Source organism: Morus notabilis, unplaced genomic scaffold (genome assembly GCF_000414095.1).
Source record: "Morus notabilis unplaced genomic scaffold, ASM41409v2 Scaffold615, whole genome shotgun sequence".
NCBI classification, from domain to species: Eukaryota; Viridiplantae; Streptophyta; class Magnoliopsida; order Rosales; family Moraceae; genus Morus; species Morus notabilis.
This window is the reverse complement of record NW_010366289.1, coordinates 70,747-87,416: the sequence shown is the minus strand read 5'-3', so window position 1 is coordinate 87,416 and position 16,670 is coordinate 70,747. Positions and strand designations below refer to the sequence as shown.

Genomic DNA, 16,670 nt, shown 5'->3' with positions numbered 1-16,670 from the left:
GGGGGTGTGGAAGCTTGGTCCACTCCACTCAGGAATTGCCGGCTTATATTGAGAAATTTATAAGATGATACTAATTTGGGTTCAGTTCAGACTTGAAAGAGATTGAAACCCAAGCAATATTTTGTACACAACATTCCACTCTTCGTTGGAAGTCGTACAGGAATGTTGGAATTACATTGAAATTATTCCCACGCTTCTCTCGTCACTTTTTTCAGCCAATAAATATGACTTGTCTTGGAGTCACCCACTAATTTCTCCCACCAACCCACTATCTACATGTACGTACTTTTCAATCTACACAAACTTATTACTGGAATTCAGTTAAAATTACATTAAACGAAAAAAATATATAAAATTAGTGGAAGTTGATGCATATTTAACGGTTTAAATAGAAACTCATTAGAGTGTATGTATAATTTTAATAGTTACTCCAATATTTATTCAGTAATGGGTATCATTATTATTTTAACCGTAAGGTATTAATCCAACAGTTATAATAAATTAGATAATTGACTAAAAAATTTATGATAATTAATATAACTAGATTCTTATCATGTCACATCATTAAATTTTTATATTTAGTAATAATCACGGATGGAAACGTAACCACTGAAAACTCATATATATATATATATATTTCATATTCTACTGTAAAAATCTCATGATTATAGTTATAGGGGAGATTACAGTGAATAGCGCCCTTTTAAAGCAAACTTTAAAAAGAATATATATACCTATAGTTTTGCTAAATTAAGAAAATGTCAATTTGTTTAAAAAAATTAACTTTCTTTAATTGTTAATTGTTCTTAATAAATTATTATTAATCAAATTATTAAGTCATACTTTAAATAAATGACGCTACTTTGCTAAATTAATTAAATTAATTTTTTAATCATTGATTGATTTTTGGTAAATTGTTGATTGATCTTGATAAATAATTGTTTAAACAATTTTCCAAAAGCATATACTTTAATATAGTTTTGCTAAATTATGAAGATGTCCATTTTGTTTCAGAAAAAAAAGACTTTAGAAAATCGCTGATTAATCTATGGTAAATTATTGATTGCTTTTGGTAAATCATTGATTAATCAATTTGAAAACATACTTTAAATAATATGTACATGTCCCCAGTTTTACTAAATTTATTTATTTTTTTTCAAAAATTGACTTTATTAAATCGTTGATTGATTTTTAATAAAATTATTGATTGATCTAGTATATTATTAATTAATCAGTCAAGTTTATCAATATGTCTAATTTATTTCTCAATCACCTTTTTTAAAAAAATTGACATTTTTTATAATCTAAGAAAATGAGGGATATTGCTAATTGTATACACACATATATCTTATATGGGAGGATCCAAAATGATGACCGCCAATCGTCATGTTTTATTTTAGTTTTCTTCTCTCTATTCTTTATGTAACGTAGATTTTATTTTGGCCATGATAAGAATATATAACCTGCTTATATTTTTCTTGTTTTCTCTATGTTTGTTTCGTTCCTCATCTTATTGGTGGGGTGGGGTCATATGCCGAAACGCTATATTAATGGATACTTTCTTTCAAATTTGAAAAACATTTTCGGTAATTAGTGGTTTGAGAACTGACTGACGGTAGTCTGATTTGGAATCATGCAACGCCAAAAATTAATTAGTGATCATGTGTGTTAAACTTTTTCAATTTTTTTTTGGGATTAGGGTTTGCTCATAATTGCTGTATCCACCACTTCAGCTAGCCGAACGCTCAAACCCATTACATTGCCTCAATCGTGGGTCTCTTCTCACTATTAATCAACTTTTTTATTTCTTTATTTCATATTATAAGTACCTATATAAAAATGATTAGAAGTCTCCTCATAAAAAATTAATAAGTCTTTTATACCTAAAAGTTTCTTTCATATATGTAAAGGAGAAAAAAAAAAAAAGTCTTTCTTATCGTTTCGGCAACTTGTGCATGCTTTGATATAAAATCATATAATTGGCAGTGCTGTTTAAAAAATGTCAAAAAAGATGCTTTGTGATGTTTAAAAATATCATTATGATATCCCGAAACTGTTATTCAGACAATAAAATGTCCAATTTACCATTTAAGTTAATAAACCCGCTAAATAAGACAATAAACAAAAAACAAAAAACAAAAAACATTTTCCATGCACGCGCAGTAATCTGGTGACCAATTACATTATGTCATTATCTCACCTAAGAAAATGTCGTGTTAAGGGCAAAATTTGAGGTAATGAAACTGAAAGCATTCCGAATCCGATGGCAAAATATAGGTGCATATATATATATATATGTATTATACAAGACTAGAAATGAGGAAAATGATCCGCTAACACAGAAAATTAACAACAATATGATAATAAATTAACCATGATACATCCACGATCACATCGTAAAGAACCAGCCTACCAACTTAAACCACTGGTGGAACTACTGATCATCCATATGTTTGCGTGTGTCAAAGTTGAATGAAAAATGTTGTTTACCCCTAAATCATATCATATAGATGACTCATGAGTATTAATATTGTGCTAATTAATTAATGGTATGACCTTACCATAAGAAAGTTAACCCATGATAGATTAGTGAGCTTATAATAATTGAGGTTTGTTCTTTAAAAAAAAAAAAAGGTCATTATATGGTCATGATCGCTTATAATGATTGAGGTATGTTCTTAAAAAGAAAAAAAAAATAAAAAAGAGATCTATATGGTCTATATTCCAACATGAGATTAATAGCTAATATTGCTGAATTTAAAAGCAGGAATTACGAGCCAAAAAATCTTATTCCAATAACATGATGATATATCATATTGTACGAAAATTAATGTAAGTGGTAGCTAGCTTGGTGGGGCGCCCTTTATGAGTAGCCTTTATTAATAATTGTTCTCATTATCTTCGGAATCTTATTGAATTATGTATTGTGGGGCTAAGATAGGTGGATACTTTTGGAGTGAGAACAGGATTAGAATCTTGATCGACTGTAGGCCAGACAAGACAAACCTTCTAAGTGCTAGCTGTGGATGAATGCTGGAATCTGACCCAGAATATGAGAGAGAGAGAGAGAGAGAGAGATTTTGATGGGTTAACTGCTTGTCATCATACAATTTCCAACAAGTCATCATATTTCGGAGAAAATGACGTCTCCTTTCTTGTTACAGAGCCCCACTTACAACTTTTTTTTTTTTTTTTCATTTCCCACTTGGTGTGAGAAACATGATTGGAATGGAAAAAGAAGAAAATTAGACGTGCTCAAATCATCTTTTATGTAATAACAGACCAATTGTGTACATACTCATTAATGTACTTTAAACAAGATTTGCCTATAAGTTATAATTAAAGATTATTGGCTGCCACGTCTGTCGTTATAGAGGCACAAATTAAGTTCTGACATGCCTTGTATCATATGAGTTGCCATTTGAGCAAATTACATGGCTATTTTTGACTGATCTACATAAGGACAAAAATAATGTAACTTTTTATATGTCCATATGTTATATCATGTCATTTCATAATTTAAGAGTACTAAAGCATATATTTTATATTAGCTGTTTAAGGCCTTGTCTTCGAAAAGTCGACGTATCTTTCAGACTCTATGACCTATTGTTATCGTTGCATTTTTTTTTTCTTTGTATTCAGGCTCTTAAGATCTTATCTTTCATGTTGCGTGCATTCCCCAGATTGTACATGGACATATGCATGTCTAGTTTGAGAGTCAATCGTCACAGCTCCGTAGCTAGTACAGATTGGCCGTAGCTAGAACATATATTATTACGTGTCCACTAAAGATCGTTTCTTGTTTTCCCGAATTTTTCTGAAATATTCGTCTATATAATAGTACTAGCTAGTTGAGATATAAGTCTTGTATATATATATCTATACCCATTATAATCACATAAAGAGAGAAGGAGTCACGTATATTTTTTTTATCTCATTTGAAATTTTAAAATTTTATATTTGTTTCGCCTAGTTCATTTGTCATTTTTCATATTTTCGACGTTTATATTTTTCGATCATTTTACTGACGCCCCATTGAATTATTTTTCTGGTTCCATCCCTAATCACATATATATATCAAGTCATATGTACTACTATACTAGTGCAATGCATTGCTATTATTTAGAGGGTTTTATTTCAATCGGAGATGAAGTCCCTCTCAACAATTAACAAAATCATATATATGAACAGGAAAACCAATACTAATGAAGAGAGAAAGTTGGTTCATAGAAATATATATTTGATATTTTGATCGATCTCTCTTGCAAACTTCATTAACTGACAATACTTAAATAGATTCATATATATGTTTCTCCATAACCCTAATCACTCAAGACCTGAGCTGACTAAAACCCCTTTTTAACTTAAGCATTTGATTAAAGCTAGCTAATTGGTCCTGAGCCAGGCGCATATACCCAACTCTTATTTATAAATACAATTACCCATTACTTGTAATATATAATTAATTAGTTACAGCCACCAGGAGCAAACCCAAGCCTTGCTGCACCGACGTCATACACCACCTGAAACGTGAGCTGCTGGACATTCCCAAATATCGCAATGTCATCGTCTTTGTCGTTCCCGGCAAACGCCAAACAGAATCGTTGAGGATTTGACACTCCAAATAAGGTATTTTCCGGCCCCAAATCCACCGAAGTCCCGCCGCCGAATAAGAAAGTTATGTTCGGAATCTCAACCGTTCCATTAGCGCTCCCGCTAAAATCATAGCACGTGTCGAGGAGTCTATCGCCGGAAACCAACGGATAACGACTCATGTCCTTCCGAAATTCCGTTCTCAACGCGTCGTAAACCGCCGGCGGCAAGCGACTTATAACCGTCCCGGAATCGATAACCGTCCCCGACTGAAAAGCCGTCGCGGGAATCTCCAGTCGACGTCCGCCGACGCTGATCCCGACTAAATTGAGCACGTAGAACGACGAAAGCCCGCCGGAGGGCGTGAGCAGAGGAGTGTACTGTACGGAGCCGCCGCCGCCGGAGTTGCCGAAGGTTAGGTAACCTGAGGAGCTGGTTGTGGCCGGGAGGCAGTAGGAGAAGAGGCGGTTGTACTTTTGGGCGGCTTGCTCGACGATGGAGATTTTGTTGCGGCCAAGTCCGAGCAACCCGGCGGCTCCGCGGAATAGTCCGCCATTGTTTTGGCCGCAGCCAAAGAGGAAGTTGTTTATCTCGTCTGATTCTAGCGTTAGTGTTTCTTTAGCAAAGTATCCTTCGGTGTAGGATCCGTCACCGTAACCTTCGTCGTATGTGCATGTCGATGCCGTCCTAGAACATGCCGCTGTACCTGAAAACGACATAAGGTTCATGTTTTGATTCTATTATCATGTGTAAGGTGGAAGAAACGACATAATAACATGAACACGATAACAACCTTTAAATGCAACCCATAACCCAAAATAAAAATAAATAAATAAATAAATAAACGCAATAGGTCGACAAAAACACCAATTTAAAAACGACATGAAATGAGAAAACGACAAGTGCCTAAAAAGAGTAGAAAACGACAACAATCAAAAGATGACACCACATAGAAGGAAAAACGATAACAACGTGAAAACGACAAGGACCAAATGTGTCAAGAAAATGAAAATAAGAGTGGCATACAACCCTTAGAAAGCGACACCTGTTATACAAACTTCAATAATCTCGAACGTAAAATGAAGAATAACCTAAAAAGACGCCAACTAGAAAACAATTGAAACCATATTCATCTGTCCATATATATATATATATATATATACACATGTGTGTGTATAGATTAATCCATCCGCACACATATATATATATCTATTGAAAGAAGTAAGCAACTGAAAAAAAAGGCATAATCTGAAAAGGACAGAACATAGAAAATGAATAAATAAATGAAAGACGGCAATTAATAAAAATCCAACAGTAACCTGAAAATAGAACAATGTAAAGAAACGGCATGAAACATGGAAAACGGCACAAGTTAAAAAGCTAATTAATTAGAGCTGAAAATAAAAATGGGAAATTTATATTTTTATACCCCATATTTTACATTTATTCAAAATTTATATTTTAAGTTTTTAATCTCATTAAATATATACTTTCAAATTAAATTTGTTATAAATTTAACAAATCTATCGGTCAACAATTAATTTTAACCTTTAAAATGTATAAACAATTTAAACACTTCCAAACTACACAAAAGCCCTCAAAACGGCAGCTCTCTCTCTCTCTCTCTCTCTCTTTCCTCGATAAGCAGGCAGCTCTCTTTTTATATTTTTTCCCCCCGGACCTACTCAAAATATGTGTGTGTGGAAGATTACCTGTGGAAGATTTGAGTTGAGAGCACTCTGTGGATGTACAGGAGACGGTGGCGTAAGAGGTGGACTTGGAGGGATCAAAGATGGCCTCGCTTTGCTTGTAGCAGTGGCCGTCACAGGGCTGACACTGCGTCCATGTGAGGTCGCTTCCGGTGTCAAATATAAGACTGAGGTCCTCTTTTGGCGTCCCAAGCCCCACCTTCACTATGTAGTCTCCAGAGCCGATGACCGCCCCGGTCTTGGCCGGGAGGGTGGTGGCATCTTGTTCATATATCGTGTCGTTGGCGGGGGCCGTGGCGGTCGATTTCTTCGGACGGTGGGAGTTGATCCAGTTGACGCGGGCTTGGTCTTGCAGGTGGATGTCTTGAGCGTGATCGACATTGTTTTCTTGATGGAGTTGGGAGCACGGGCCATACTTGTGTATCACTTCCAGAGATGCCTTGTCCTTGGGAACTGAAATTTGTAATATCATCGTGACTTTTATCAATGAGAAAAGTTGTATGCATATTCCAAACTGAAATTAATGTATTACTTTCCTAATTCCTAAACTAATTGAGCAAAATAGTATAAATTAAGGAGACAACATCACATATCAATTATTATGACCATGAATTAACAGGTTGCCGGTCATATAGTCAAACCTGTTTTCTTGAAAATATTTTTAACTAAAAGCGTATGCTCCCCCACTGAGTTGGTACCTTTCAGTTAGCTATATTCTATTACTTGAATTTATCATGTATTTCTCTCCTCCGAAAAAGGAAAAAAATAAAAAAAAAAAACAATAAGTTTTCCAAATGAAATCAATGCGAGAAAAAGAAATTCAGATAAATCAAAATCCACTAGGACAAACATGTGTTAGTTTATCAGTTTTTTCTTAAAATTTAACCTGTTAGGAGGCGAGACAATTGCAATATTTTTTTATGCTAACATTATTTTGATATTTGTGCAAGTGACTATTGATGGAAAGAATTCCTACATGCATCTCTTTTAGCCAAATACGACAAATAATTGCATGTATATTACACACACACACACACACACACACACACACATATATATATATATATATATATATGAAGGTGCATTATTAGACAATTAAACAACAGTAAAGAGGGGCCTTAACCTGTTGAGGGGTTGCAAATTGAGGAAGGCAGTAGAGAGCTGAATTGAACAGTATGAGTATGTTTAGAAATGTGACTTAAGGCAAAGCCCTTCTCGAAAGAGAAGAGAAGGCATAGTGATAGGAAGTACGTATTGTGGAGGAAGAAGGAAATGCGAAAAGCCATTGGAATATTATTAGGTTCTCCTACAAAAGTATTCCACTCTTGAAGCACACCCTTAGTTTTATAGCAAAATATTGGACAGAATGCTATATATGTTCAATAATTCTGTCGAAATATAGGTCAACGTAACACGTCGCGTTTATATTCTACAAATTAAACAAAGCAGAAATTGACTAGAATGCCACTTGCTCTTTACCATCTTTCCAAAAACATATGAAGTAAGTTGACGTTCTCCGTAAGTAGTAGACACGTAGTTCCCATAAAGATTATATTTTCTGCTTGTAATTTACAAAGCTAACGAAACTTCTATGTAGTTCCTGTGTCCATCCCTAAAATTAGTGACAAATACCTGGATTTAGAGTATCTTTACCGATTACTCTTAATTAATATCCCTTTTATTCAAATAACTATATTAGTCAATATGGTATTAATCAAGAGTAAGGGGTAAAAATTCACACCCATGTACTTGATAAGTTCAACAATTTTCTCATAAATAAATAAACATGAATGATGAAACTAAACAAGACTTTCTTTATTCATTGGAGCATTTTATTGATCATCATAATGTATCAATAAGAAACTAATTATATCTATTATTTGGATTATTGTTAATAATAATGATTCGATTTCTAACAATAATAACAAACCAAATTATTTCGTTAACAATTATTATATCTTACTATCTTAATCGTCCTGATCTCTTGTTCATGGGTGCCTCGACGAACTTATCTTTAACTCATATCTCTTCAAACTAATTTAGTATTGAAGTTTTAAACACTATAGGGCTTGTTCTTTTGAGTGAAAAACTCAAAAAAAGTCAACTCGAGTTACAATTTTATTCGAGTTCATGTTCTTTTAAGTTCAAACTCGAGTTTAGGACTAAAACTCGAGTTCAAGTTTTCCCTTCAACTCGAGTTCAGAAACTCGAACTCAAATTAATGAACAGTATTTTTTTAATTCTTAAAAATGCTATAACTTTTTCGTTTTAATTCTGATTGAGATGATTTTTTTTATATGCGTTGACAACGAAAAGATGAATAAAACCCGACCCATATACCCTATTAAAATTTTTCATCAGCATTGAGTTTTTATTAAAATACTATCTAAATACAAATTCAAGTTTTGACTCACTCAAATACAAACTCAAAAAGATTCTTATCTCAAACCATAACTCAAATGTATACAACCAAACACAAACTCAAGTTACAAGTTCAACTCAAGTTATAACTCAAATTCAACTCAAAAATTATACTCAAGTTAAACTCTAAAAAAACAAGCCCTATATTTCATCTTCAGGTACTATAACAAACAATAAATAAATAATTAAATGTATATAATAAGTTATATGTGTGTGTAAACTTTACTTTGTTCCCAAAAAAAAAGGTACAAGTCCCACTTGTCAATTGTTAATTGTCATTAATTAGTTATGCAATGTGAAACAATGATTTTCGAAGCGCCGCCTACTCATATTTCTTTGTGTGAGTTTGCTTTAATTAGTCCAGTCATAAAAAAAAACAAAATAAACTCCTTACTCAGCACGTCCTGACTCTTTATTCAAAAGTTAAAAGCTAGGATGAGAATTTTCCACCTTTTTATTCATCAGCTTTAATAAATATATCACCATATATGTGTAGAATTCTATCTTTCTTGCCTTGACTAACTGTGCATGCATGTGTTTTGTTTCGATCGATTTTCATGTTATCGAAGAAAGTTATGATTTGGCCATGAAAAAGAAAAATCTGATTGGATAATGTATTTATTTTATTGTTTTCTCATCTGTCTGTTTCATTCGAGTCCTGCTATTTGTCGGATGCTTCTGTGCTTCCGTTGAAAAGATACACTTTAGAAAGTTTTTCTGTCACACAAACGCGTTAATTATGGAAAAGCTAGGACGTCTATCTTTCTTTTCAGACGTTTTCTTTATTCATTTTAGAATTATTATATATCTAAGTAATTACCCTATAATTTAAAATTATCTTTGTCTCTAAATTAAATGAGGTATAGAGTTGGAATCCTTTCACTCTAAAAATCAATACGTATCTAAGCTCGCACTATCCCATAGATGAGGAGTTATGTTATATAAAATAGAAAAACTATAATGGTATTGGTCTAGACAATTATAAAGGAAAGAAATTATAATTATCTGGAAATTTGGCACGTCTCGAGGGTTGATCAATTAGTCATGTCAACTCATTAATGTGAAAGTGAAACAAATTTATTTATTTTGAAACTATGCATCACTAGGTACTTCTCCGCCTGATTTCCTTTTTGTGGAAGATCATTAGGTTCACTCCGCTAAAGACTTGCCGGTCCTGGAAGGGATTCTAGAATTCGGATTTACATAATGTAATAATATAAAGAGAGACTTTCTCTGGTATGGCCACTTTATTGATAGACTTAGAAACCACAGCCCTTCTGTCGAGAGGACAAAATCCATCCTTTTTATAAAATAGAATCTTAGGGATGCCTTGCAGTTGAAGCCTCTGGGCTTAGCCCTACTATGACCGAAGAAGACGATTTACTAAAGATAAAGAAAAAAGACTCCATGAGCCAGTTACGCCACTTCAGCACAAGGTCTTGAATAGCCTATACGAATTCTCACAAGGAGAGAGACGACCCTTCCAGAATGGTCGGGACACTAAGCTCTCTCCCTCCTATTCGTTCGTGCTTCACACCCGTGAATCACTTCACTCGCTAGTTTATTCTTTTCTTTTAAGTTTCAGGGGGCACATCCCCCCGAACCCCCTGTCTTTCTCTTTTTAGTTTCAGGGGGAAGTATCCCCCCAAACTCCTTCTGTTACACCCAATATCTTGTTCTACTGGATTTCTTCCTTCCCTCATTCGTGCTTCACTCCTGTGAATCACAGTAAATTTTTTATCATTAGATCTGATTAAAATTACATTATTAAAAAAATATGCAGAATAAATAATTTTTGATACAATGCAATGGTTGAAACTAGAGAATTATTATTATTACATTTTTTTTATCCTCTAAAAATACACCCTATTGGTAGGGTAAATTTTTTACCTTTAAAATTGGTTAAAGTCACATCATTAAAAAAATAGGTAGAATAAACTATTTTTAATATAAATCTATCGTCTGAAAGTAGAGAATTACTAGTAGTTCATTTTTTTTTTTATACTCTAGAAAAACTCATATCATTTAGGGCTAGTTCTCAAAATTAAAATCTTTAATATGAGTATAAACCAAGCAATATTTTTAAACCAATATTTCACCCTTCGCTAGAACACTACTAGAAAAATTGTGCTTATCAACACAATCAAAGAATTTGTAAATTCTCCGAGGAATCGGGAATTATTTCTAGAGTAAATTCTCCTAGGAATCGGGAATTATTTCTAGATGCTACCGTAGTGTCGCTAAAGGCATCGCTGGTGTTGGTATATTAATTAACTGTAAAATATAGTGCTTGCACTGAAATTTTGATACTTGGAATTTATATATGCCGCAAAGTCTTAATCCTTATTTGCAATTGACTTAAGATTTCTGGGAACCATTACTGGCGTACATACCTGTTGACGGTCAAATTTCGTCAACAAAACCGTACCAGGTTACCCCGCGGTATCCCGCTTGGTTACCGGTTTGAAACTAATATTTTTGCTAGATATGAAAGTGTCGTTGTATTTTTTGGTAGGTTACTGAATATAAATGCTATATCTCATGCACTAAACAAAAGACACGGATGTTTTATAGTGGTTCACCCTTATAAAACAAGAGCTACATCCACTGTAGTATATTTCACTTCTTTGGTTCTTTATAGATTACATGAACAAATTCAGGTCCAACCCCTTCTCTTAGGGGTTTCCTTCTATTTATAGCCCAGATGCATCCTTCCTCCCACTATGGGCTTCCTCTAGACTTTTTTCTTTGGCGGTTTTCCTCTGGCCCACTCACTCGAGTGGGCTACCATCTTGCCTGTCAATCTGTAGCCTACCAGTATCCGTAGGACTGTTCACTCACCCAATTTGTCTCCCTATTACGGCTCTGTAGATCATCTGTAATGTCGATTGATTTGCTCTAGGCGGTTTAGGGGGTTTGTAATCATTCCCTGCACATCTGACCTCGCCCAACTCCAGACGCCACCTTGGGATTCCAATGTGTCACCTCAAGGCCCTTTCTCGGGGTATGGGCCCTGTTGCTCATGGCTTACCCTCGGCGCCTGCGCTCTAAGGCGCCGACCCTATCATAGCACTTGGCATCTGACCGGGCAAATAGAGTCGACGGTATACCTTCTGTGCATTCGGTTCTCGCATTGTCAAGAGGGAAAAAAATATTCTTGGGCATCGAGGACTATATGGCGTGACAGGTACTGGACCACGGATAGCATGGTCATTATCCGACGTGTCACTAGATTTTCCCACACAACAATACCTATATACATTCGTCCTAGTACCGTGTATTATTTATTTTAATTCATTTTTTTCCCCTAAACAAGTACCGTGTATTAGTGACTTGCAAAGTCTTGATTTTTTTTTTTTTGAAAGTACTTGCAAAGTCTTGATTATGTATACAATATCTTATATTATGATGACGTATTAAACATTTAAACTATATAATTATACGTAAAATATACGTACACATCCACATATGTAAGAATTCCCATCGTCTACAGCCCCCTTTTTTTTTTTTTTTTTTTGGGTTTTGAAATGCGTCTACAGCTTATTCAGTACTACAATGCCACAGCATTTGGAGCTACTAGTAAAGTACTGCTTAATTCTTAAGACGGTCATGATTAGCAAGCAGAAGGGCTAAAACCCACCCTTTCTTTACCAACATCGTACGCCACCTCCCACTTCAGATGCTGAAAGTTTCCGAAAATCCCGACATCCGAATCGTCGCCGTTTCCGGCCAATGCTAAACAAACCTGGGACTGGCTCACTGCGTAAATTATCCCCGACACATCCACCTCCACCTCAACTCCGCCGCTGAAGAAGAAGCTTATCTTCGGAACAAAAACCGATTCGACACCGGTGAAATCGTAGCAGGTGTCCAGTATCGAGTAGCTCTGCGCCGCCTTGTAATCCGACATGAGCTGCCGGAACGCCTTACGCACAGCGTCGTAGGCCTTCGGCGGCAGGCGCGTAATGACCGTGCCGGAGTCGATGACCGTGCCTGCCTTCGAGAAAACCGACGCCGTAATAGGCAGTGTTTTCCCGCCGACGCTTATTCCCGTCATGTCAAGGCCGTAGAATTGGGTGTCCTTGGTGAGAGATGACAACGGCGTGAACTTGAAGGCCTTTCGGGGTCTGCGGTAGCCGAAGGAGAGGAAACCGGTCGAGCTCCGAGAAGAAGGAAGGCAGTAGGAGAAGTAACGGCCGTACTTCTTGCCGGATTGGAAGATGAGAGAGAGTCTGTCTCGGCTGAGGCCTAGGAGTCCGGCGGCGCCTCTGAAAAGGCCGCGGTTGTTTTGGCCGCAACCGAAGTAGAAGTTTTCGATGACGTCGGAGGATGTTAAGGTCAGCCTTTCTTTGCTCAGATATCCGACAGAGTATGAGTTATCCCCGTACTGTACGCCGTACTCGCATGTTGAGGTAATGCAACCGGGTGAAACGCCTGATTAATTGATCATGACACAATGAAAATGCTATTCACACATAAAATAAAGAATGAGCTTTCTACGATAGAGGATCGTGCGTGTGTCTGTGTGGTTTTTCTAATGGAAATCAAGATTACCCACTAGAAAAATTATCTATTTCGACATTGGCTGTGTTTTGATAATCATCTGTGTGAGATTTATTAATAATGCATAAGGTAATTTAATAAAACTATGAGTATATTTGGATTCTTGACTTATTTAATTAAAAAGTTAATTTTAACCGATTTAGATGGACAACCTTAAAATATTTTTAGTTTTTATAAACTTTTTTAAAACAAGTCATCTTCTTGTATTTACATTTATAATCTTTTATTTATGAGCAACAAATTGAAAATTCTATTCATATTCTTATATTAAATTACTTTTTATAAAGTGTTTTTAACTTATTTACCCAAATATTATCAACAAAAAAACTTATTTATCTAAATATGTTCAAAAACTCTTTAAAAATAAAAGAGTTTTTTTTTTTTTCATATACTATAAAACACTAATTAAAAAGTCTTAATTTATACTTTTTTTCTTCTACTACTTAATAATAAAAACACAAGCTTTCTCAAACAAATCTTATGTGTCGTAAGGGGGGGAGCAGCTTTAAGCCTGAGGGTCTAGGCTCAAGGGGCTCCTTAACTTTTGCCTTTCAAAAAAAGTTTTTTTTTGTTTTTGTTTTTTTTTTTTGGCGCTTTTCCTTTTAATTTGCTACATGAGATATTTTATAATTCCAGCTTTGCATATGTTTTCTAAAATATTTTCTTTTATTGCCCAAATTTTAATTTCACATATACTCATTTTTCATAAAAATTATAAATGTTTAGATTATACCTTAAATTTTGACTTTTAAAAACGCTAATGATTCAAACCTACAATATTAATAGAAACAAAATTAATTACACTACTATATAAATTCATAATTTTATAAACTTTAAACTGTAAAAAGAAATAAAAGTTAAAAATAGATTAAGAAAACGAAAAGAAAAAAGAAATATTAACAGAAAAAAGAGTAATACGGTGATTTTCCTTCAAAATTTTGATTTAGTTCTGGCAATAAATTTTTTTTTTTAAGAATAAAATTTTCTTAATTTAGCAATTCTAAGGACGTCTACTTAAAGTTAAAATTAGGCACTACTTATGACAGAAATCTAATAATAGAAGCATATATGTTAGAAGATCATAAGGGGAAATAAGATGATGACCTGTGGTTGATTCTAGAGCATTGCACAGTTCGGAGGCACAGCTAACGTTGGCATAGGAAGTAGATTCCAAGGGTTTGAAAATCGGTTCCTTTTGTGCGTAGCAGTAGCGCACACACGGTTCACACTGAGTCCAACTGAGAGCGCTTCCAGTGTCAAGTACTAGCGAGAGTTGTTTCTTTGGAGTGCCTAAACCCACAGTGACGATGTAATTGCCGGAGCCTATGGTCTGACCAGATCTTACCGGAATGGCACTCTTAGTCGACTTCGGGCCTCGGAAACCGGGATCGCCGGACCTTTTTGACAGCTGGGAGTGGATTGAGTTCACTCGAAGTTGATCTTGCTCAAGGAGCTTGATTTCATCACTTGCACTCATTTTCTGATCTCCAAGTTGGTTTAGATGAGAGCATGGTCCATGTTTGTGTACCACTTTCAATGTAGCCTTCTTGTGATGCGGAGCTGAATCCAAAGTAGTAAAGCATTAGGGAATAGTAAAACAGCATTAGAGAAAAAGGAACTTTCCTTTTCAACAACAATAATAACAAGCCTTAATTCCAACTTAATTCGGGTCGGCTATATAGATTTCACTTTTCCACACAGTTCTGTTCGAAATTAAATTTTCCTAAAGGCCTAAATCTAGAATGTCTTTCATAATGACTTCGGTCCACATAATTCTTAGTCTACCCCTCCCTCTCCTATATTAGGTATAAAAATGTCTTCCCAAGCATGAACGGGTACTTTTAGTGGTCTACGTTAGACATGCCCGTACCATCTCAAGCGGCATTCGCGCACCTTATCTTCTATTGGTGCTACACCTTCTTTATTACGAATAACTTTCCTTTTCGTTCAAGAAAAATAAAAAGAAGAAAAGAAAAGGATTCCTCTTAAAATTAAGGTTATAAAAAAAACTCCCAATTGGTGAAAAATACTTCGAATTGCAATATCTTTTCATTGACATTGTGAGCTCTTTACCATATTATTACCCAATAAAACACGTATGCTCTAGTGCTTTAGTAGTGGACTTTGTTTATATTAAAAACAAACTATTTTAAATCAAGCATTGTTTTATTTATTTAATCTCATTTTTAATAAAACGTAACGAATTAATGCATGCTACAGATACGAACCCAAATCATGCTTCTTATATATATTGCGGTTTAGAGAGTGAATTTTCACCGAACCAATTTTAAACAAAGATATGCACTTCATTAAAATTTGGCCACCAAACAGTATATATTTATACATGCACATGTACAGATTATTTACGTTACAATATATTTATCTGACCTTCAGTGATGGGATTGCAAACATTTGATGCAAGAAGAGAGCTGATTTTGACGATATGCGGACGATAACGATGACGGGTATCTGCTGTGTCTTTTCCTTCTTCAAGTGCATATCCCTGGCATACGAAAGAACAAACAAGAAATAAACACAACAGGAGGAAGATGGAGGAGGTTATGGTATTGATAGCCATATTGGATTGCTTTCTTGATGGTGTACTTTGGTTATGTTTTGGTTCTACTTTTATAAGCCAATTTATTAGCCGTACAGGTACAGTATATAATCATGATCATTTGATCCACTATGGAAGTAGAGAAAAACTAATATTAAAAGTAGAAAATTAGCTCTATTAGAGTTGAGGATAAAAGTATAAATTTGTAAATAGAGCACTTAGTTGGGAAAATTATTAGATTAGTTTTTCTTTTTGTTTGTTTGTTTTTTTCTTCTACTGAGCTAGAGCTTTTGTAACAAATTCGTAACAAACCACTGCTCCACCTTTTGTATAAGTTCTTTTTCCTCTTTGACATTTCTTCAAGCAATGAGATTACTTCATTTTTTCATATTCTTTCTTCTATATTATTACTTCATTTTTCCATATTCTCGATCTCTTCTATATTTTTCTCCTTTTCATAATATGGTATCAGAGAAAATAACCTCTGCCATTCTCTGAAGGTATTCCTTCATCTCGCCTAATGACTAGAGGTAGCAACAGCGGCGGCAATCGTGTGGTTGTGGGAACGTCAACTCCTCCAGTAATAGAGGATTCTGCTAGCCCCTTTTTCTTGCACAACAGTGATCACCTAGGCATTGTTCTGGTTTCCAATCCCCTCACCGGATCCAACTACAATATTGGTGGGAATGGTGTCCTAGAAGCATAAGATGTAATATGATATTTATTATTTATTTAATAAAATAGTTTATTAATTATTTTATGTGCATATATTTATGAATATCAATAAAAATTTCATGGTTATTTATGTAACCTTAAACATTGTATAT

General features: G+C 34.7%; 2 protein-coding genes across 2 annotated transcripts; both read right to left on the bottom strand.

The window, feature by feature from the left end:
- Positions 1 to 4,206: 4,206 nt before the first annotated feature.
- LOC21390554 (aspartyl protease family protein At5g10770) lies at positions 4,207 to 7,630 on the bottom strand. The gene is made up of 3 exons (XM_010109993.2): positions 7,426 to 7,630; positions 6,306 to 6,755; positions 4,207 to 5,299 (listed from the first exon to the last, which is right to left on the bottom strand). The coding sequence occupies exons 1-3, from the start codon at positions 7,586 to 7,588 to the stop codon at positions 4,467 to 4,469; spliced, it is 1,446 nt and encodes a 481-aa protein (XP_010108295.2). The 5' UTR covers positions 7,589 to 7,630; the 3' UTR covers positions 4,207 to 4,466.
- Positions 7,631 to 12,099: 4,469 nt separating this feature from the next.
- On the bottom strand, positions 12,100 to 15,872 carry LOC21390552 (aspartyl protease family protein At5g10770). The gene is made up of 3 exons (XM_024173417.1): positions 15,675 to 15,872; positions 14,391 to 14,846; positions 12,100 to 13,157 (listed from the first exon to the last, which is right to left on the bottom strand). Exons 1-3 carry the CDS (start codon positions 15,862 to 15,864, stop codon positions 12,337 to 12,339), a joined length of 1,467 nt encoding a protein of 488 aa, XP_024029185.1. The 5' UTR covers positions 15,865 to 15,872; the 3' UTR covers positions 12,100 to 12,336.
- Positions 15,873 to 16,670: the final 798 nt, after the last annotated feature.

Bases quoted from the DNA above. Each gene is read 5' to 3' on its own strand.
- LOC21390554 (XM_010109993.2), bottom strand. From the start codon at position 7,588: ATGGCTTTTCGCATTTCCTTCTTCCTCCACAATACGTACTTCCTATCA. The intron at 6,756-7,425 runs GTTAAGGCCCCT...TACAAATTTCAG, and splicing joins AATTTGCAACCCCTCAACAG to TTCCCAAGGACAAGGCATCT. The intron at 5,300-6,305 runs GTAATCTTCCAC...TGTCGTTTTCAG, and splicing joins TCAACTCAAATCTTCCACAG to GTACAGCGGCATGTTCTAGG.
- LOC21390552 (XM_024173417.1), bottom strand. From the start codon at position 15,864: ATGGCTATCAATACCATAACCTCCTCCATCTTCCTCCTGTTGTGTTTA. The intron at 14,847-15,674 runs GTCAGATAAATA...CTTTGGATTCAG, and splicing joins TTGCAATCCCATCACTGAAG to CTCCGCATCACAAGAAGGCT. The intron at 13,158-14,390 runs GTCATCATCTTA...TCAATTAATCAG, and splicing joins TGCTCTAGAATCAACCACAG to GCGTTTCACCCGGTTGCATT.